Raw genomic sequence first — 20,000 nt, forward strand, 5'->3', positions numbered from 1 at the left:
CATGGACTGCAGGCCCAGACCAACACTCCAACAGAACGATTCTGGTTGTGGCTGAAGACAGAGGATAGGGAATGAACATCGTGAAAAAAGCACACACAAAAAGCCACGGTCTGGAAGGTTGTGCAGCGAATGAAAAACACCACAATCGGAATTGGCACAACTTATTTATTGTTTGTTTGTTTGTATATTTATCTGGGAAGCAATGCGGTAAGACTGTTTGAATCATGACTGCTTTGTATAAAACCAGGAATCAAAGAAACGATGCACACGTTAGTATTGTGCGTGTTTCACCTGTCTCACGTGAAGCAGGAACCATTCCAGTGCCTTGACAATTTTGTTTATTGAAGAACCGCACATACATGAACTATTGCAATGCATGTATTGCACGATTATTGTGTGAAAGTGTGTTTTCATATAGATATGTTTGATATTGGTTCATGGTGAAGAACTGATTCTAGTGCTTGGTTATTGTTTCGAAAACACGAGAATAATAAATACATTTCTTAGAGCTTTTGACTTGAACTTGGAGCAACCTGCGTCACCTTGAAATGATAAAGGAGGTTTGTCCTTGAAAATGTGAGCAACCAAATTCTTTCTTGGAGCCATTGACTGGAACTCAGAACACTTCATGCCACCTTCTTTAAAGCTGGAGGCGAAAAGATAAAAAAAAACCCCAAAAAACAAAAAACAACCAAAAAAACCAAAAAGAAACTTGACTAAATGTCAATGTAAGATGGTAATGAACACTCAGTGAGAACATAGATAACTGAACATCTCCAGACTGCTTTTGACACTGACAAGGGTACAGATCAAAATTGTGGAGTAGAAATGTTGGTTGTTGTTGTTGTTGTTTGTGTTCGTTTGTTCATGTTTTCAAAGGTAAAAGGACAAATATGATTGAATGCTTCTTATCGTTTTATATATATATATATATATTTTTTTTTTTTAAATGCAAAGAAACAACATTTTTTTCCCGAACATTATATAGCCAGATCGCTTTGTTCTTGTTCTTGACACCGTTACCGTCGTCGCATCGTCGTCTTCGTCGGTGTATTGATGATGCTGTTGTCAGTGTTTTAGTTCATCATCGTTGAGACTCGGTTTTATTTGGTTATTTATTTATTTATTTATTTATTTATTTATTTATTTATTTTTTCAAGAAGGAGGCTGTGAAGTCAAAACATTTTCACATTCGTGATATGCTATTTTGGGACAGCTAGGCAATAAACATGCTGATTCCATTTGGAATGAATACAAAATATGCATATATTGTAGATGAATATCACATTATAGATAAAAATCGTTTCTTTTTCAATTTTCTCGATGGATAAAAACTAAAGAAATGATAAGTTGGCCTTGTTCAAGTTGAATGCCAGAATGCAATTTTGGATCGATTTCAGCCGCAGGGGAACGGAAAACCACACCTTGAAATAATGTAGATTTCTTTTGTTTCTGTTTTGGTTGTGTGTGTGTGTGTGTGTGTGTGTGTGTGTGTGTGTGAACTCTACAAGTGCATCTCAATTGTAATAAGATTATATGCAAATAACTAATCTTGTTCCAATTCTTAGAACAGATTTGGTGTCGGCAAAGTATTTTAAGGTAAAAAAAGTTGTTGTTTTTTATTTACTACGGACACACACACACACACACACACACACACACACACACACACACACACACACACACACACACACACACACACACACACACACACACACACAAGCACACACACACACACACACACACACACACACACACACACACACACACACACACACACACACACATTGAAAACAAACGCGTGAGCTAACAGACTGGTAGAAATAATGAATAAAACATTTATTTAATCTTTGTTCTCGCACACAACTAAAGATAGCTATCATATCGCTTTGTACGTAGACTTTTGTTATCTTGTAACATAAACATCCATGAACAAATGAAAGGTGCTTTTTTGACTTACTCACTTTTCGTCTAAGCTGTCTTGAAACATTGCGTATTTCACTCGCTGTGGAAATAATTTTCAACAACCCTAGCACCAATAATTGTTTCTCATTCTACAGTTGAAGAGTTTTTTTTTTTTTTTCTTGAGGCTAAAGACTTCCGATTGTTCCGATAACATTATGTGAGAAATATTTTCTGTCCCCTATTTTACCATCGCGTCTGCAGTTTTCGATTTTGTGTCCGGATGGAACAGGTTCGAGAGACATCGCCTTACAACAAGCACATCAACAACGGCAGCAGCAAGATAAAGAAGAAGAAGAGTATAAATGAGAGGGAGTGACAGAGAGAGTGAGTGAGAGAGACAGAGACAGAGAGAGAGAGAGAGAGAGAGAGAGAGAGAGAGAGAGAGAGAGAGAGAGAGAGAGAAATGGTTTAGTTGTATAGGCCTTGGCCTTTTACAAATGGAGTGCACAAACAAAATGAATCACTAACTTAAACTCTGCTTCATAAAGGCAAAACTTTATGTACGAAGTTCATAATATTCATCACTATTGAGAGAGATGGAGAGAGAGACAGACAAACAGACAGACAGTGGCGGAGACAGAGAAAGAGACCGAGAGAAAGATGGGACAGACAGACAGTCAGGCGGACATAGAGGCAGAGAGAGACAAACACACAAACAGACAGAGACAGGGAGACAGCCAGAGACAGAGACTGTGGGGGAAAAACACAAAGAGAGTGAGAGAGAAGGACAGAGAGATAGAGACAGAGATACAGAGACAGAGGTAGTGAGGCAGAGAGACAGAGACATTCACACATACGTATATACATGCAGACAGACAGACATTCAGACGGGCAGACAGTAGGAGAGAGAGAGTTTCTATTGCTTCAAAATCACGATATTTGAATTCACTCTGATCAGAGGCTCGGGCCCAGCCAACATGTTTCCACGTTTCTATGGCAAACAATTTTTTTTATCTGAAAATTCGTGTGACCATGTAAACACTCTGTCTGGACGTGGGTATAAGAGATCAGTGAAACAGAACTAGGAATTCAAAAGAAAAGGGAAGTATACAAAGGTACATTTAGGTGAATATGGTCTGCTGCCATTTCTCCGTTCAAATATCTCAGCTTACATCGACTCACTTTTTTCACTCATATTCCGCAGTTATTTCCATAGTTATTTTCTAACATTTCTTTTCCTTTTCCTGGGTGCTAGGGGGTGTTAATGTATGTTGATTTACTGCATGTAGATACGCTGTTTGTTTGTGAGTGTTCCCTTGTGGTGATCTGGACGTCTCATACTTTGTTCTTCCATTTCTTGTACGAGGGTGAGAGGGGAATTTTACGTTTTATTGAAAATAAATCAAATCTATAAAGATATCACTTGTTATTGCCACTTGATTCTGGATCTGTCTTGTGGAGGACTCATTGGACTTCCAGCGATCGCTTCCCTCTGTGTGTGTGTGTGTGTGTGTGTGTGTGTGTGTGTGTGTGTGTGTGTGTGTGTGTGTGTGTGTGTGTGTGTGTGTGTGTGTGTGTGTGTGTGTGTATGTGTGTGTGTGCGTGTATGTGTGTGTGTGTGCGCGTGTGTGTGTGTGTGTGTGTGTGTGTGTGTGTGTGTGTGTGTGTGTGTGTGTGTGTGTGTGTGTGTGTGTGCGTCTGCTAAAGGGGAAAACAATAAATAAGGTATTAGCCACTGGAAGTGATCAGTTTCCATGTTAAGATATCTAAGCCAGAAATGGTAGGCACATGGCTTTACCTCATCGTTTTATATTCTATTATTTGTAATATGAATTTCTCCTTTGAATATGATACTTTTAGATCATTTCCTGTATCAGTAATGGCAGTTTTGCTTATGTCACTATGTTTCCATTAGTGAGGAACAGCGTTTAGTAAAGCATTCTACTGAAAAAAGAGCAGATAGCTGGTGTCCCTCCTAATTCTTTATGATTTCTTGAAAGTTACACACCCCTTTCTTCTTGGGTGTTAATGGCATCTTTCACTTTTTCTATTACAACTTTCTTCTACATGGGGAAATAATAAAGGATTGTGCTTGTACTGGCCAAGTAACACATTCTGAAAAAAAAAAATCTAATTTTTTCTACAGTGCTTTGAAATTGTTTGGTCTGCAGTTTATGTCGAATGCACCTCAGTTGTATACAAGTTCTTTGTTTTCTTTTTCTTTTCTTTTCCAAAGTACTGTCGTGGAATATAAATGCCCAATTTTCATTTTCTGGTGCAAAAAGTTTCCCAGCCCATTATAAGTAGAAACATCCCTGGATCCTGTGAGCATCTACCGTATTCAGTTCACTTTGGGAAGCCTCTGCTTCTATTACTTTCCTTTTAACTTTTTTTCAAAGGCCTTCCTGTTAGCCCTCCCACGTTACCAAACCAGTCTATGCAATTTTCTGTTTATTTCAATAGATACACAGTCTTGTTGTCCATTGATATTGCATTCTGTTTACCCTCAGCAGAAACGTTATATTTTTGTTGTTCGTGGGCTGCGACTCCCACGGGATGGCTTCACGTGCAATATATCCACTCCCCATGGTTGATAGTACTTAATGTATCTTTGAACAGGACTGTTACGCACTGCATGAACTGTTTACAAAATCCAGAATCATTCAATGTTTGTAGCAAAAATCTTTCAGAAATCATATCGAACGCCTTCTGATAATCTAAAACTAAGCTATAGCATGTTTTCTTTGTTTCTTTCACTTAATCTATGAAGTCATCTATTGCTCTTATGACAGTTCCTGGCAATACGAGGAGGCTTTGAAAGGGCCAGTGGCAATGATTCCTGGAAGTGGCTCTTTGGGAACGTCGATATATATATATTTATTTGTTGTATTTATTTGTATTTCTTTTATCACAACAAATTTCTCTGTGTGAACTTCGGGCTACTCTCCCTAGGGAGAGAGCGTCGCTACACTACAGCCCCACCCATTTATATATATTTTTTCCTGCGTGCACTTTTATTTGTTTTTCCTATCGTAGTGGATTTTTCTACAAAATTTGGCCAGGAACAACCTTATATACACACCTTCTCCCTGTTTTCCACCGTGCCACTTTGCCATCTTTGGTTCTATCTCTAACAGCTATTTGTTTCGATCTGATGTTCACTCCCATCTTTTTAACAGATCTAGTTATTTCGTCATGAAGAAGAAGAAGAAGAAGAAGAAGAAGAAGAAGAAGAAGAAGAAGAAGAAGAAGAAGATGATGATGATGATGACGATGATGATGGTGATGATAATGATGATTGTGACGGCAAAAAGGGGCCATAGAAAATACAGGTAGTAAACGGATAAATCTTAATCATCAGGAAACTCTGGAAAGATTCAACGAAAATAAACAAAGTACCCTTATTCCCATTTACCTATAACCCATACGCAAAAAAAAGTCAAAGACCAAATAAAATCCGTATCAGACAGACTAAGGAAACAAAAAAAAACAAAAACCTTTCCTCTTAAATTCACAGAAAACGTGCGAAATCGACCATGACAACACTTTACAACTGCTCAAATCCAGGACCAGCAACAAATGAAATAACAAATGAACTAAAACCAAGGCGGATGCTGGAAAAAAAAGAGACCAAGATACGAATAACATTCACATATCTATTATTTCCATCTCCATATGCCCATTGTTAGCAATTTGCGCGCAAAAACAAAACAAAAAAAAAAAAAACGCCCCAAGAACAAACAGCTTGAAATAACTTCTTAGTTTTTTTGTTTCTCCTTTTTCTTATTTCATGCACGCAAGACTAATGATAGTGATCATAAAACTTTTTATAGATCGATACTTAATCCTTGTACGGCGAGCATTCATTGACCCCTCAAAACAAATTTAAGAGACGTTTTTATTTCTCATTTTTGCCCTAGCCGTCCTGACAAATTACAAGTTCCATTCGCTCTGGAAATAATTTTCGGCAGCCCTAGCACCATTTTCTTTCTCGTTTTACAGTTAAGAAGGGTCCGGATCTTTGCCTGGCACCGAAATCAGATTATTCCTAAAAAAAATTTATAAGAAAATAAGGTTTTTCCTGTGCATTACCGCCGCGTCTCCAGCTTTCCACGGTATCTTTCAAACTTTCTGACAGAGAGAGAGACAGACAAACAGACAGACAGACGGACAGAGACAGACAGATAGACAGACCGAGAAACAGACCGAGAGAGAGACAGAGACAGAAACTGATGAAGGGACAGGTAGAGAGACAGAGATAGAGAGAGGGAGTGACAGACATAGAGACAGACAGAGACAGCGATACAGACAGACCGAGACAGAGTTTAAAGCTTCGAGTATCACCGCTCTAAAACACCCTTCGTTCGGATGAAAACGGGTCCAGACAGCACGAATCCATTGTAAATAATTTTGCTGAAGACTCGTGTGTCCGTATAGACACTCTGTCTGGAGTGGAGGTAAACAAGGAAGGGCGAAATGGAATCAGAAAAAAAAACGAGAGAGGGGAAAAAAATTACTTTGAGGGGAGAGTGGTCAACTATTATCATGTTCAAATATCTTCCCCCATACTGTGCATGCTGTTAGGCGTGACGTGTTATTCATTGCCTGCTTTAAATTTCAAATATTTATTTATTTATTTACTCATTTACGTATTCATTTATCTATCTATCTATTTATCTATCTATCTATCTATCTATCTATCTATCTATATATCTATAATGTTTACGTCCGTGTCGTCTGTGTTCTCACGGTGGTAGTATTTTCATGCCGCTCATCCTAAATGCCATGTGCGATGGTCACGCCCGCATTCCACCAGTCACAAGTCGGAGCACCAGCAGTCCACAAGGACGTACCACTACCACTTCTGTCAGGTCGCCATGTGGTCACGCACAAGATAGGACCATTGCAATGGGAAATCATTCACAGTTTAGTCTTTGGTGAAGGACTATGACTCTCAAACTAGGAGGCAAAATTGCACTGACTCTTCGTGTTGCAGCCGTGGGGGCTAGTTAGCCTTTTGGAACCATTCTAACACCGAGTGTCTTAAAACCCTCTTAGACCACAGAGTGGGGATGTAACTTGGGCAAGACACTCTCCACTATAATCAAATTCTTAGCCCATATATTCGGGTCAGCAGTTACCTCCTCTGCTGTTCTGGTGGTCATAGTCGAACACGACTGACTATCATATATGAGTCCATGCACTGATGAGAAGCAGCTTCGCTTGTATTCACTGATGTATAGGAAATCAATTATACTTGCAAGTAGAAAAAAAAAAAAAAATGGTTGGCGCTGCACAGTAGCAACACAGTCCTCCTCGGGAGAACAGCCCAAACTTCACACTGAGAATCATTGTGACAAATGAGTAATACAATACTTTGCCTGGACTAGGCTGACCCTGGAGAAAGATCCAGTGACGGTGAGGAAAGACCCACTGACCACAGGGAAAGTCCTGTCGACAGTGGGAAGACTACAACTTGGGATTCTCTCTTGAGGGCACATAAGACCGTATGGCTGTGTTTGGGGTGACACTGTCTTCATCTGTCTGCGGGAAGGGGCGGTTTGGTCTGTGGGGTGTGCTCAGCAGCTAGAGGGTGGTGTCTTTTGCCGGTGGGCTCTGCAGTCATGAAAGACTGGCTGGTACACCCATTGGGATACTTCTTTTAAGGCTGTCGCAAGTTGCAACCTGTGGTCTCTTTTGCCTCTGTTCGGGAGCAGTTATGTCCCTTGAATTCTTAATGGAGTGTCCTGTGCGTGCCTGCACCCATCGTGAACACAGCGCAGGCCTCCAAGGGTGGTGCAGGAGTGTTCCAGGGGCGGGTGGAGACAGTGCTTCTCCGGGTCATCCCCAGCACCTACGGATGTTTCCCTTTCTACAATGCAATACAATACAATACAATACAGCATTCTGATTCAGCCTACCCAGGGCACCGTTTGCAAAAAGCTTCTATCGTCAAATTGACAATTTTGACTGGGAGGGATGCTGCTGTCAGTGGTGTAGTTATGGTGGTAGCAGCTGCAGCAGCAGAGTGAATGAGAGGAACATGTTACAGCAACTGTCGTACTGATTGCAGTGATATCGGAAGAGAGAAAGAAAATAAATAACCAGGCGCCGTGGCGAAGTGGTTAGCGTCGCGGACTGACGTCTGGGAGGACGCGGGTTCGAATCCCAGCGGAGGTGGGTTTTTCGGCCCGTGGCCGGCTCCTACCCAGAGTTGAGTGTGCTGTGGGCTTAAATGGGGAGACTGGGACCACACAGTCGAGTGTCATCCACTTCAAGGATGCGTCTTTGGGTGTGTTGCTCTAATTACCTGACCAACACTGCAAGTGTCTGTATCTCTCGGGCCTGGTTAACGCCGGGATATCATTATGACAGGAAGTGTAGAGTACAGCCTTGTCACGCAGTCCCAAACCAAAATGGACCTCCGTAGCAACATCGTCATCATCATCGTCATCTTCCTCCTCCTTCATCGTCATCAATATCAACAAAATAGTCTCAAAGTCTGTGGCCTTTCATGCCCTGCTCTCATGGTGACCTCAGTTTTGATACCCCTCCACTTCCGTGCTTGGGATGAGTCCTGTCAATGTCGTCAGTGTCGGCAGATTCATAGGGGGCTGTTGTTTGAGGGACGTGGTGGCGGTCTCCACTCTGTAAGGGACGCTCACTCAGTCTGGCTCCGCAACTGCCATTATTGACGTTAGTAGGGGGCTTAGTAGATGGTGTCCTAAGTACGTTAAAACAGAACAGGCACCACTGAACACCACAGAAGTGACTCAGCAGCAGTGCAGGGTCTCATCTGGTGTGTGGCCTCCTGGCGACCTAACATCGATGGTTCCCTGTGGACTGCCGACGTTGGAACTGCGACGGACGAACCCGAGTGTGGCCGTGTATGGGGCAATCTAAATGAGCGGCGTGGGAGTAATGCCGCTGAAACGGTGCAGATGATGGGGCAGCAAAAAAAAAAAAAAAAAAAAAAAAAAAAAAGTGAGGTTTACCATGGAAGATAACCATTAACCGAACTGTGACCGATATCAAGACAGTCATAATTCAGAATTCGTGAAAAAATTTGGATGCACGGAAAAGAAAAGAATAAAAAAAAAAAGCTTTTACATATCGACAGTCACATGTTTCCGGTTTTATTTCTAGCTGTTGGTTACTTCCAGCCATGCGGTCCAAACTAACCATGTATTCAACCTTTCCGCTTTCCACAGGGACATATATGAGAATGTAAGGCAATGCCTAAAACAATTATCTTTGAGAAATAATGGTTTTGAGTCGTGATACTTGAGTAACTCTTTTTGTCTGTGTCTCTCTCTGTGTGTCTGTCTATGTCTATATGTATGTGTGTCTTTGTATCGGTCTGACTGTCTGTCTTTCTGTATGTCTGTCTGTCTGTCTCTCACTTTCTCTCTTTCTCTCCATCGTCTAGCACAACATCTATAAATGAATGAAAGCTCCACCGCCACAACCACCACCACCACTACTACTACCGCTGCTACTCACGCACGCACGTAAACACAAAGACACAGAAACACAAAGTCACAGACATAGATACACATAGACACAGACAAAGACACACAGACACAGACAGACACAGACAGACAGACAGACAGACAGACAGACACACACACACACACACACACACACACACACACACACACACACACACACACACACATACACACACACACACACATACACACACACACACACGACAGCATTCCCCATTGGTAATTTGTCATGAACTGGAAACCATAGCCAATGGCCAAATCCTTGGAAGGTCAAGAAGCATGGAACCGACATGCGATAGCTCTTTCCCTGTGCGAATGACTTCCGAACAATGCACCTTGATTAACTAAGCATGTTGAGTGCATGATTATGTGTTCCATTTCTGCTGAATATGTTGTTCTTTTCTTTGTGTGTGTGTGTGTGTGTGCACCATTGTGCCATTACAGTGTTACCACCACCATCACCACCACCACCATCACCACCACCACCTCCACCACCACCATCATCATCATCATCATCATCTTCTTCTTCTTCTTCTGTCTGCATGCGTATACACACGAAGGTGACCTGCTGGTTATTTTGTTAGTCTTTACAAATGATTATCATCCCTTACACGTGGGTTCGTAATTATAAATGAACACCCTTCCCTTCATAAGGGTACGTCTTTATAAATGAGTACCCCTCCCCTCCATGTGAGTACATCTTTATTATGAATGAATGCCCCCTCCTTTCCATGTGGGTATGATTTTATAAATGAATAGCCCTGCTTCCCATGTGGGTTAGTCTTTACGAGTAAACTTCTTCTTCTTCTTCTTCTGCGTTCGTGGGCTTCAACTCCCACGTTCACTCGTATATACGCGAGTGGGCTTTTTACGTGTATGACCGTTTTTACCCCGCCATGTAGGCAGCCATACTCCGTTTTCGGGGGTGTGCATGCTGGGTATGTTCTTGTTTCCATAACCCACCGAACGCTGACATGGATTACAGGATCTTTAACGTGCGTATTTGATCTTATGCTTGCGCATACACACGAAGGGGGTTCAGGCACTGGCAGGTCTGCACATATGTTGACCTGGGAGATCGTAAAAATCTCCACCCTTTACCCACCAGGCGCCGTCACCGTGATTCGAACCCGAGACCCTCAGATCGAAAATCCAACGCTTTAACCATTCGGCTATGGCGCCCGTCTTTACGAGTAAACGCAAATGACATTGGGGCTTGAAATTGGTGTGCGGTTGTCTGGTGATCTAAAGAGCACAATCCAAAGAGGATTTGTTCTAGTTTGTAATACCGGTTTAGTTGTTTAACATTGCTTTGAAAGGAATATCATTTGATCCACAATCTCGCCACACACATTTTCAACCTCCCTCCTCTTCCTTCCTCCTTTCGCCTCTCTCTTCTCTCCTTTCAGTTACATTTTGTTTCCTCTTCTTTGTTTTTTCAGATTGTCAACCAGTGACGGCGATTCCCAAATCGTGCTGTGATGCTGCAGCTAACAAATCTGCATGGGGTGGAATCTGGAACTTCTGCAACGTGTTCTACATTTCCTCGGCCTTGTTCACTGTCCTGATGGAGATCTTAGAACAAACAAACGGAAGATTCCGACGCGTGGCCTTTGATCGTCAGTTTCCCATGAATAATGGTCCAGCTTCCTAACCCACTGCTCCCCATCGCCTCGTTCGTAGACAGCCAAGTTGAAATGCGGAAGAAGCAACAATGGAGGTGTTTGGAGGAAGGGGTTTGGGGAGTGGTGTTAGCGAGCGCGAGAAAGAATAGAGAAGGAGGAAAGGGATAAAAAAAAATAGAGAGAGAGGGAGAGGGAAGGATGTAATGGACAAAGGGAGAAGATGCTTGAAGAACAAGGAGACAACAGGAGGAAGAGAACAAAACGAAGAAGAGAGCAAGAGGAAAGCACAAGAGGTAGAGAGAGAAGTGATACAATGGTAAGATGTATCCTGTATTTTCCAGGATGATATGCATTGACTTGTACGCGCTGCATTTTTACATCTAGCCATCGTCTGTCCAAAGATCAAACATAACAAAAGCAATAGATGGAGAAAAAACAAAACAAAAAAAAAACAACAACACCGTATGACATGAAAAGATCCAAACAAAACTGCCAATTAAATTAGCTTCAAGAGAGAGAGAGAGAGAGAGAGAGAGAGAGTGCGTGAGAGGCAGACAGACAGTTGGACAAACAGACGGACATACAGAGAAAAGGACACAGAGAGATCACACTGATAAAGGACTAAGAAAAACAAAATATATTACACAATAATTCGACAACACAAATCAACCAAAAGAAGCCATTATAAATAAATGCGTGATTTATTCAAGGTTTCACACACACGCACACACACACACACATACACACACACACACACACACACACACACACACACACACACACACACACACACACATATATATATATATATATATATATGTGTGTGTGTGTGGGGGGGGGGGGTGCTTGTATGGAGAGAGAGAGAGAGAGAGAGAGAGAGAGAGAGAGACAGAGACAGAGAGACAGAGAGAGACAGAGAGAGAGAGAGAGACAGAGAGAGAGAGAGAGAGATACACACATACATACATACATACATACATGCATACATACATGTGGCCAGGTCAGACAGGCGACATTAGCACATTGAACCTGAAATTAGAATGGTCTTTAAAATAATGTTCAGGAGAGCGTGAGAGTGGAAGATGAATATTATAAAAAAAAAGGTGGGGATGGAGAGACAATAGAAAACAACAACAACACTCGGGGAAAGAAACAGACATGTCACAAGCTAGGAAGGAAAAAAAAAGACAAGAGAGTGCAAGACCAAGAAGGAGAAAGAGATGGGGAGGAGAAAGAGAAAGAGAGAGAGAGGGGAGAGAGAGAGTGAGAGAGAGAGAAAGAGAGTGAGAGAGAGAATGAAAGAGAGAGAGGGAGAGTGTGTGAGAGAGAAAGAGAGAGAGAGAGAGAAAGAGAGACAGACAGATAGAGACACAGAGAGAGTGAGAGAGAAAGAGAGAGAGAGAGAAATAGAGAGAGTGAAAGAGATAGAGAAAGAGAGACAGACAGAGAGCGACAGTGAGAGAGAAAGTGAGAGACAGAGAGAAAGAGAGAGAGAGAGAGAGAGAGAGAGAGAGAGAGAGAGAGAGAGAGAGAGAGAGAGAGAAGACTGTAGAAAAGTTTCGCCCACAGTTTCCGGGCGAGTTGCTGAGCCAGGCTGCTAGCAGCAATCGCTCGCACAGCCACCGCCTACCCACCCGACCAGCTAACAAGGACAGAGAGAGAGAGAGAGAGAGAGAGAGAGAGAGAGAGAGCCTTTAACGAAAAAAAAAAAAAAAAAGATGTCCGCCCCTCCCCCGCCAAGCTGTTGCCCACGACGTACAATATAAGTCGACAGCCTCGTGCATTGCGGCCTTTATCTCCCCGAGAATCTTCCTCCTCCCACCCACCAGCGACCACAGCAGGCGACAACTTTCAGCCCCACGGAGGGAGCGGACTCCTTTCTTGGTTTTTGCTCCATCGCTGCACTGCTGCTTTTATCAACTACCTCTTCTGCACAGTGGCCACAGTGCTTTCTTTCTTTCTTTATCTATCCCCCCATCCCTCTCTCTGTCTTTGTCTCCAGTTTACCTATCTATAACCATGACCATGAACAGTCTCCAGCAACTTTTCACAGCTCTCGTCGTGGCCCATCTCGCTCTCTTCACCGGCTGCGGTCAAGGGGCGCAGGCAGAACAACAGCACGAGGAGACAGCTGCCTCTTCTTCTTTCGTCTCCGACCACACAGTGGACATCACACCTGTACGAGCACTGAGACAGAAGCGGGCACCTGGGTGGGGCAAACGATCCGACGAAGACTTGGACACTTTCGATGGCGATGACATGCTGAACGATCTGGACGACGACTCTGAGGCGAAAAGAGCCCCCGGATGGGGCAAGCGAGAGTTCGACGCGGAGAAACGCGCCCCCGGCTGGGGCAAACGCGCTCCCGGCTGGGGCAAAAGAGCGCCAGGGTGGGGCAAAAGAGCGCCCGGCTGGGGCAAACGCGCTCCCGGCTGGGGCAAACGCGCTCCCGGCTGGGGAAAGAGAGCGCCAGGATGGGGCAAGCGAAACGGAGCGGAGGAAGAGGAGAAGGACAAAAGGGCGCCTGGCTGGGGCAAACGGGCTCCTGGCTGGGGCAAAAGAGCGCCAGGTTGGGGCAAAAGGGCGCCCGGTTGGGGCAAGCGGTCAGTAGAGGGGGCGAGCGGCGACTGTAAGTTGTGGAGCGATGAGTTGGAGTTCTTCGTCAGCAGGGCCATAGAGGTGGGTGTCTGTCTGTCTGTCTGTCTGTCTGCTATGGGCAAACACGTGGCTCATACCATCTTTTTCCTTTGTTTGTTCTTTCTCTCTTTCGTTGACGTTCTTGTGTTGCTTAGTTTTGTTCTCTTTGTTTTAAAAACGCCCTTCTTTCTGTCTACAGTCTTTCCCCCTTTGCCTTCCTGTCAAAATCTTGCTTCTCTCTCTCTCTCTCTCTCTCTCTCTCTCTCGTGTGTGTTTTGTTTGGTTTTTGTTATTTTTTTTAGTTGGTCTGTATATATATATATATATATATATATATATATATATATATATATATATACAGATAGATATTTCTCTTACATTCCTTTCATTCTTGTTAGTTGTTTTGCCTTTTGTTTTTTTCGTTTTTGTTTTTACCATATATTTTCTTTTAATAATGCTTTTAGAAATCGCTAACAAATTTCTTTACAGTAATCGCAAGCAACACGATCACACAAATCCCAACATAAAATGCACAGCCGCTTAAAAAAAATATTGAGTGCACATGTTGCGATATTAATGACGTCTTTCTGTAGGCAAATATTGGCATTTTTGTGTATCTGCTCAATTATGATTTTTTACATCTTGTCACAATTCTTCTTATGTATTCGACAATGAATTTGGAAATCCAAGCTGTCTTTAATATTATACGCCTTTCCACTCAAAGTGATATAAGAGAATGTGTTCATGTCGGCGTTCATATTTGCATTATATTGACCGGTTTTTAAAGCTCGTACTCGACCGCTTTTCATTAAAAGAAAATAATTAATGAATACTGAATTTGATGATCGTTCTTAAATATATATATATATATATATATATATATATATATATATATATATAGATATATAGATTTACAGCACAGCATTTTAGTTTTGTGAACGCTGTTCTAGAAACGAGAATCACAAATCATTCTGAACCCCCCTCACTCCTTCTACAACATTCTCCTCCTCTAAAAAAAAAAAAAAAAAAAAAAAAGTACTCCAAAAGTCTAGCTTTGCCCAGCCACAAACATTCAATATACCGTCACTCCTTTCTGTTTTCTTTTCATTGATATGACTTTTACTTTTGGGGTTTGGTTGTTGGTTTTTTTTTGTTTTTGATTTTTGTTTGTTTGTTTGTTGTTGCTCTGTTTATTTCCCGATGCTATCATTCTCCCCCTATTTCTCTCTGGAGTTTCCTTATGAGTATTTCCTTCTTTGAAACAGTAGTCTCTATCTCTTGGGTTTACCTAAATATACAGACATATGCATTTTTTGTTGTTGTTTTTTTTTTTTTTTGTTTTTTTTTTGATGTCTACAGTTTTCATTGACGGCTTGCTTAGTTGATGTTTTTCACCACGAAGGCAGAAAGAGAGAAGAGAGAGAGAGAGAGAGAGAGAGAGAGAGAGAGAGAGGGGCGATCTATGCTAACAAATTCTGGACACTGCTTTTAAACAAAGGTTAAATCATAAATTTCAAGTTTCCATTGCCTTTCACGGCCATCGATTAGTGAGTTCATAATATCTATTGTGACTACAGGCAGGCGGGGGCTCAATCATCTGCCCCCCCCCCCCCCCCCTCCCCCAACCGACATCAGGTACTCATCCGCTCCCGCGGGTGGAGTGATGGAAATCAGTGTAAAGCATATTTCAGAAGGTAACAAGACCATGCCGAACTAAGGCCTCGAAACCTGATCACTGGTGATCACTGGATCAGATGTCCAAAGCCGCCCCCACGCGACTCTGTATTTACTTCCAATTAATATCTACTTGAAAGGTTCAAAGAATCATTTAATCCTAGAAATCTCATTTGGGTACATCCTCGAGACGTGCAGTCGAACTTCAAGTTTCCCAATGAGCTCTCATGGTAAGGTAGGACAGAGTCATTTGAATCAGTTATATAGTTTTTTCGAAGTTCTGTCACAAGATTTTTTTTTCCCAATTTGATCTAATTTGATTTATTGTATAATGTTCTATCTTCTTCACTTTGTTTTCCTGACAATTCACTCAAAGATTCAGACTATAGTAATGTTTTAGACGACGCAGAAATTCGGACACGACCAACTATGCAATAATTAATTTTGTTTTACGTATCTGGATTGCAAGTCCGAGTAAAAAAATTCTCCCCCCCAAAAAACAACAACAAACAAACACAAAAAAAACAAAAAAAACCAAACAAACAAACAAACAAAAAACAAACAAAAAACGAAGAAATAACCCAAGAAACGTGTTAAGCGGACTCTCTTGTAGTCAGTGGCGCCTGAAACCTGTTCAGTTATATTGTTTCATTGTTGTGTTGTTTTACCGTTTGTCACAACATGTTTCTCTGAGTGAGATGGCGGCTGATCTCTTTGGGGAGACTGTGACGCCACAGAGGTACCTCTTTGTTTTTTTGTTTGTATGGTTTTTGTCTGTTTTGTTTTGTTTTGGTTATTTTTGTTGTTGTTGTTGTTGTTTTTTGGTTTGTTTGTTTATTTGTTTGTTTGTTTGTTTGTTTGTTTTTGTTTTCTTTTTCTCTTTGCGTGTGTTTTCCTATAAAAGTGGATTTAAAAAAAAACAAACACCAAAAAACAACAACAAAAAAACACAAATTGACAGGAACAACCCTTTTGCTTGGAGTCCTTTAGGTACGCTGAGTGCATGATGCACTCGGGGGATCGGTTGATCATCCCATCGAAATGACTCAAGCTCAGGTGGAGAAGTGATTAAAAAAAAAAAAATAAAAAAAATCCCAGGCCCCGGGCCGTATAGAACCCGAACCCGTTGGAACTGGCTTCACACTCGGGCGCATCACGACTAGTAGTGTGTGTTGGGGGGTGTTGAAGAGGACAGGAGAGAAGACGGGGGTATTATGGCCCTGTGAAAATGGACTCGACAGAATTGAGACCAGTCGTATTCTCCCCATCCCCTCGCAACTCCCCTCAAGCAGGGTTTTATTTCATTTTATTTTATTTTTATTTTATTTTATTTTGATTTCGTTGGGCTGCCTCCAGTTTGATTTGATACTAAACCATCGAAGGTGAGGCCAATTTGTAAATGAAGCTTTGGTGCAAACTGTGTAAGAACTCTGCGAATCTCTCTCTCTCTCTCTCTCTCTCTCTCTCTCTCTCTCTCTCTCTCTCTCTCTCTCTCTCTCTCACACACACACACACACACACACACACACACACACACTAACGAGACATGCAAATTGTGAGAAGTGCAATTTCACTGTATCTATTTATTCATTTTTTCGTATCTATTCTTCTTTTTGTTTTCAAAAAACACCAGTGTGAAAACAGATACTATTATGTTTGCACGTGGGTATCGTTTTTAATGTTCTTTTTTTCTCTCTTTCTTTTTTTTTTTTTTAGAATTGTTTATGTTTTTCGAATATACACCATCACGATCTTTTGTTTCATGCCAAAATTTGAGATCAAATACAAAAACAACAAAACAACAACGAAAGTAACAATTCTTTACTGTCCTGCACGAAGCAGAAAAAGCACGATTGATGTCAGCCTTAGGGGCAACAGAGTTCCAAGAAACGCGAGGTGACCTGTAATGAGAAAGAATGTGAGGAGTTACTTTCAAACAGAGAGAGAAAGCTTGGACGGAAATTAAAGGAAAGACATTGAGAAACCGATAAACAGACAGACAGATATATAGAGAAGGGTGGGGAGAAAGAAAGAGAGAGAAAGAGAGAGAGAGAGAGAGAGAGAGAGAGAGAGAGAGAAAGAGAGGGGTGCGGGGCGTGGGGGTTGGGGCAAAGGAAGGGATAAAAGGAGGCAGAGATAGTGCGAAGGGGGGTACCAGAGAGAGAGAGAGAGAGAGAGAGAGAGAGAGAGAGAGAGAGAGAGGGGTGCGGGGGGTGGGGGTTGGGGCAAAGGAAGGGATAAAAGGAGGCAGAGATAGTGCGAAGGGGGGTACCACAGAGAGAGAGAGAGAGAGAGAGAGAGAGAGAGAGAGAGAGAGAGAGAGAGAGAGAGAGAGAGAGAGAGAGACCGTTAGAATTCAATCAGTTTGATGACTCAGAGCAGGGGAAAAAAACAGGGAAAAACAGTGTCTCCAATAACTATCGTTTTAAATTCATTGGCTATAACAACGCCAGACAACATCATTTCCTTTTCGCATCCCTTTCTTTTTGTATTTTCCTTTGGCTTTATATTTCCCTTTTTATATTTTAAAGGTGGCTATGAGGGTATGCGTGTACGACGTAGGGGTAGCTGTTCACCAGGTGTTTTATTCCACAATATTAGATTATTTTTGATTTCTTTCTTTTACATTCGAGGTAAAAAGACTAACAATAGACAAGACATTGGGAATTATCAGATGTCAGTTGGTAGGCATACGTGCGTTCTCTCTCTCTCTCTCTCTCTCTCTCTCTCTCTCTCTCTCTCTGTTTGAAACTAAAAAACAACTGTTAACGACGCCAGTGGCAATAACCCCTACCACACACACACACACACACACACACACACACACACACACCCGATTCATTCCTCCTTTGACCCACCCCCTAACGCCCTCGGCCCCGCGCTCTCCAAACATAACCAACCACACCCAGGTTCGTCTGTCGACATCTGAGCGTCAGCAGTCCACAGGGAAGGTATTGATGTTAATTTGCCAGGAAGAGTTCACTTGTGCTTTAGTTGCTGCAGCTGCTGTTTAGTAATCTAAAATTAAGTGACACAGGTAACTATTTTAGTTTGTCAAGACGTGTTCCACTGATACTGTAGGAAGTCAGTTGCTGTGCTGCAACATTGCACGACGCCCTTATGCACTGAATCTTTCTGTTTGTTCTTCTTTTTATTGCTTTACTTTTTCCCTTAAAAAAAAATTCTTACTGAAATTGAAAAAAACAGGATCTGCATTTTTTTTTTCACTCCCTCTGATATCAAGAGGGCAAGAAAATAAAATGTGATTGGTTATAACTGGACGCCAACATCCTCGGCGTTATAGTAACATACTGACCTGTCAGTTTGTTTTCTTATTATTGATTGATATTGTCAGTTTTTGTTTGCTTTTTATATTTTTCTCTACAATCGAATGGAATGGAAACAGCAATTTTCAAGGATGCAGCACTGGTTTTTGTTTGTTTGTTTTTTGTTTGTTTTTTGCTTTGATTTTGTTTGGTTGTTTTTTTGTGTTTTTGTTTTTTGTTTTTGTTGTTTTTTTTTTGGTTTTTTGTTTTGTTTGATTTGTTTTGCTTTTTTATATCTATTTCTCTACAGTCGATTGGTATGGAAACAGCAGTTTTAAGGATGCTACAGCATTGTTAGCATTGTTAAGCTCATTTACCGAGTGACATGTTGAGGAAATGCAAATAAAGGAAAACAGGAAATGGACTAACAACAGTAGCAACAAGTGAACAATTATTGGATTTATTTCAGTGTTTTTGTTTTTGATCTTGATTATGTTCATATGCTAATGCTATTGCTTTGATCACAGCCTTCTGTCTGTTGCGACTCGTATTAAGGTACAATCGCACTGTTACAAAAGGAAGACAGAACGAACTAGTTAGAAGGAAGAATGAGTAAAAGAATAAAAATTATGATGTGATTTCAACAGAAATGCTGTTTCCATAATTATTTCTTAGTTTGATCGCAACATACTCTCTGATTTCAGGTCTTTTTGTTTGATTTTTTGTTTGCTTGAGTGTGATCAATATCAAACGAATCGACGGACTGACACAACAAAGCCAACTAAAACTATTGGGAAAAAAAACAAACAAAAAAAACACACTCACAAAACAACAACAACAACAAAAAACCACGTAAGTTTCATTAGTTGTTACTCAGCAAACCGATCCCTCATTTCGAATGATTTGAAATCAAGTTGATCTAAAAAAGTAGACTTATTTTATGTTTTTATGTTTCCGTTAAAAATAAGTTGTTGTTTTTTTTGTTTGTTTTTTTATCTTTCTCGTGATTGGCTGGAGGCACACACAATTTTTGTGTCTAACTAATCATCCAGTGATGAATTTATTCATGTAATGATTTGCCTTATTTTATCTGATTTTATTTTCCCTCCAGGCCTGGACAAGCGTTGGGCTACGGCGCTGTGTCAGGCATCTGCTTAGCAGATTTGTCCGAACGCACTAACGCCTCTTTCAGCAACTGAACTGAACTGAACTTACCCAGTAAATCTTGTGGACATTAATCTAAGGTAGATAACCGCTTACAGTATCCGGCCTCTGTCCTCTGACAAATTGGCGATCAATGTTGGCTTTTTGAGATGTGGAGAAAAAAAAAAATCCAGTACACTTGTTCTTACAGGCCACAGTATCACATTGGATCGTGTTCA

At 41.5% G+C, this 20,000-nt stretch overlaps 1 protein-coding gene across 1 annotated transcript in view; it reads left to right on the forward strand.

The window, feature by feature from the left end:
• The first annotated feature begins 12,760 nt into the window (after positions 1-12,760).
• LOC143294049 (uncharacterized) overlaps positions 12,761-20,000 on the forward strand; it is a 62,011-nt gene continuing 54,771 nt past the window's right edge. Inside the window, exon 1 of the mRNA XM_076605463.1 lies at positions 12,761-13,720. Within this exon, the coding sequence (XP_076461578.1) occupies positions 13,061-13,720 (660 nt within the window). The 5' untranslated portion in view covers positions 12,761-13,060. The remainder of the gene's footprint in view (positions 13,721-20,000) is intronic.

This window comes from Babylonia areolata, chromosome 19 (genome assembly GCF_041734735.1).
Source record: "Babylonia areolata isolate BAREFJ2019XMU chromosome 19, ASM4173473v1, whole genome shotgun sequence".
Classification (NCBI taxonomy): domain Eukaryota; kingdom Metazoa; phylum Mollusca; class Gastropoda; order Neogastropoda; family Buccinidae; genus Babylonia; species Babylonia areolata.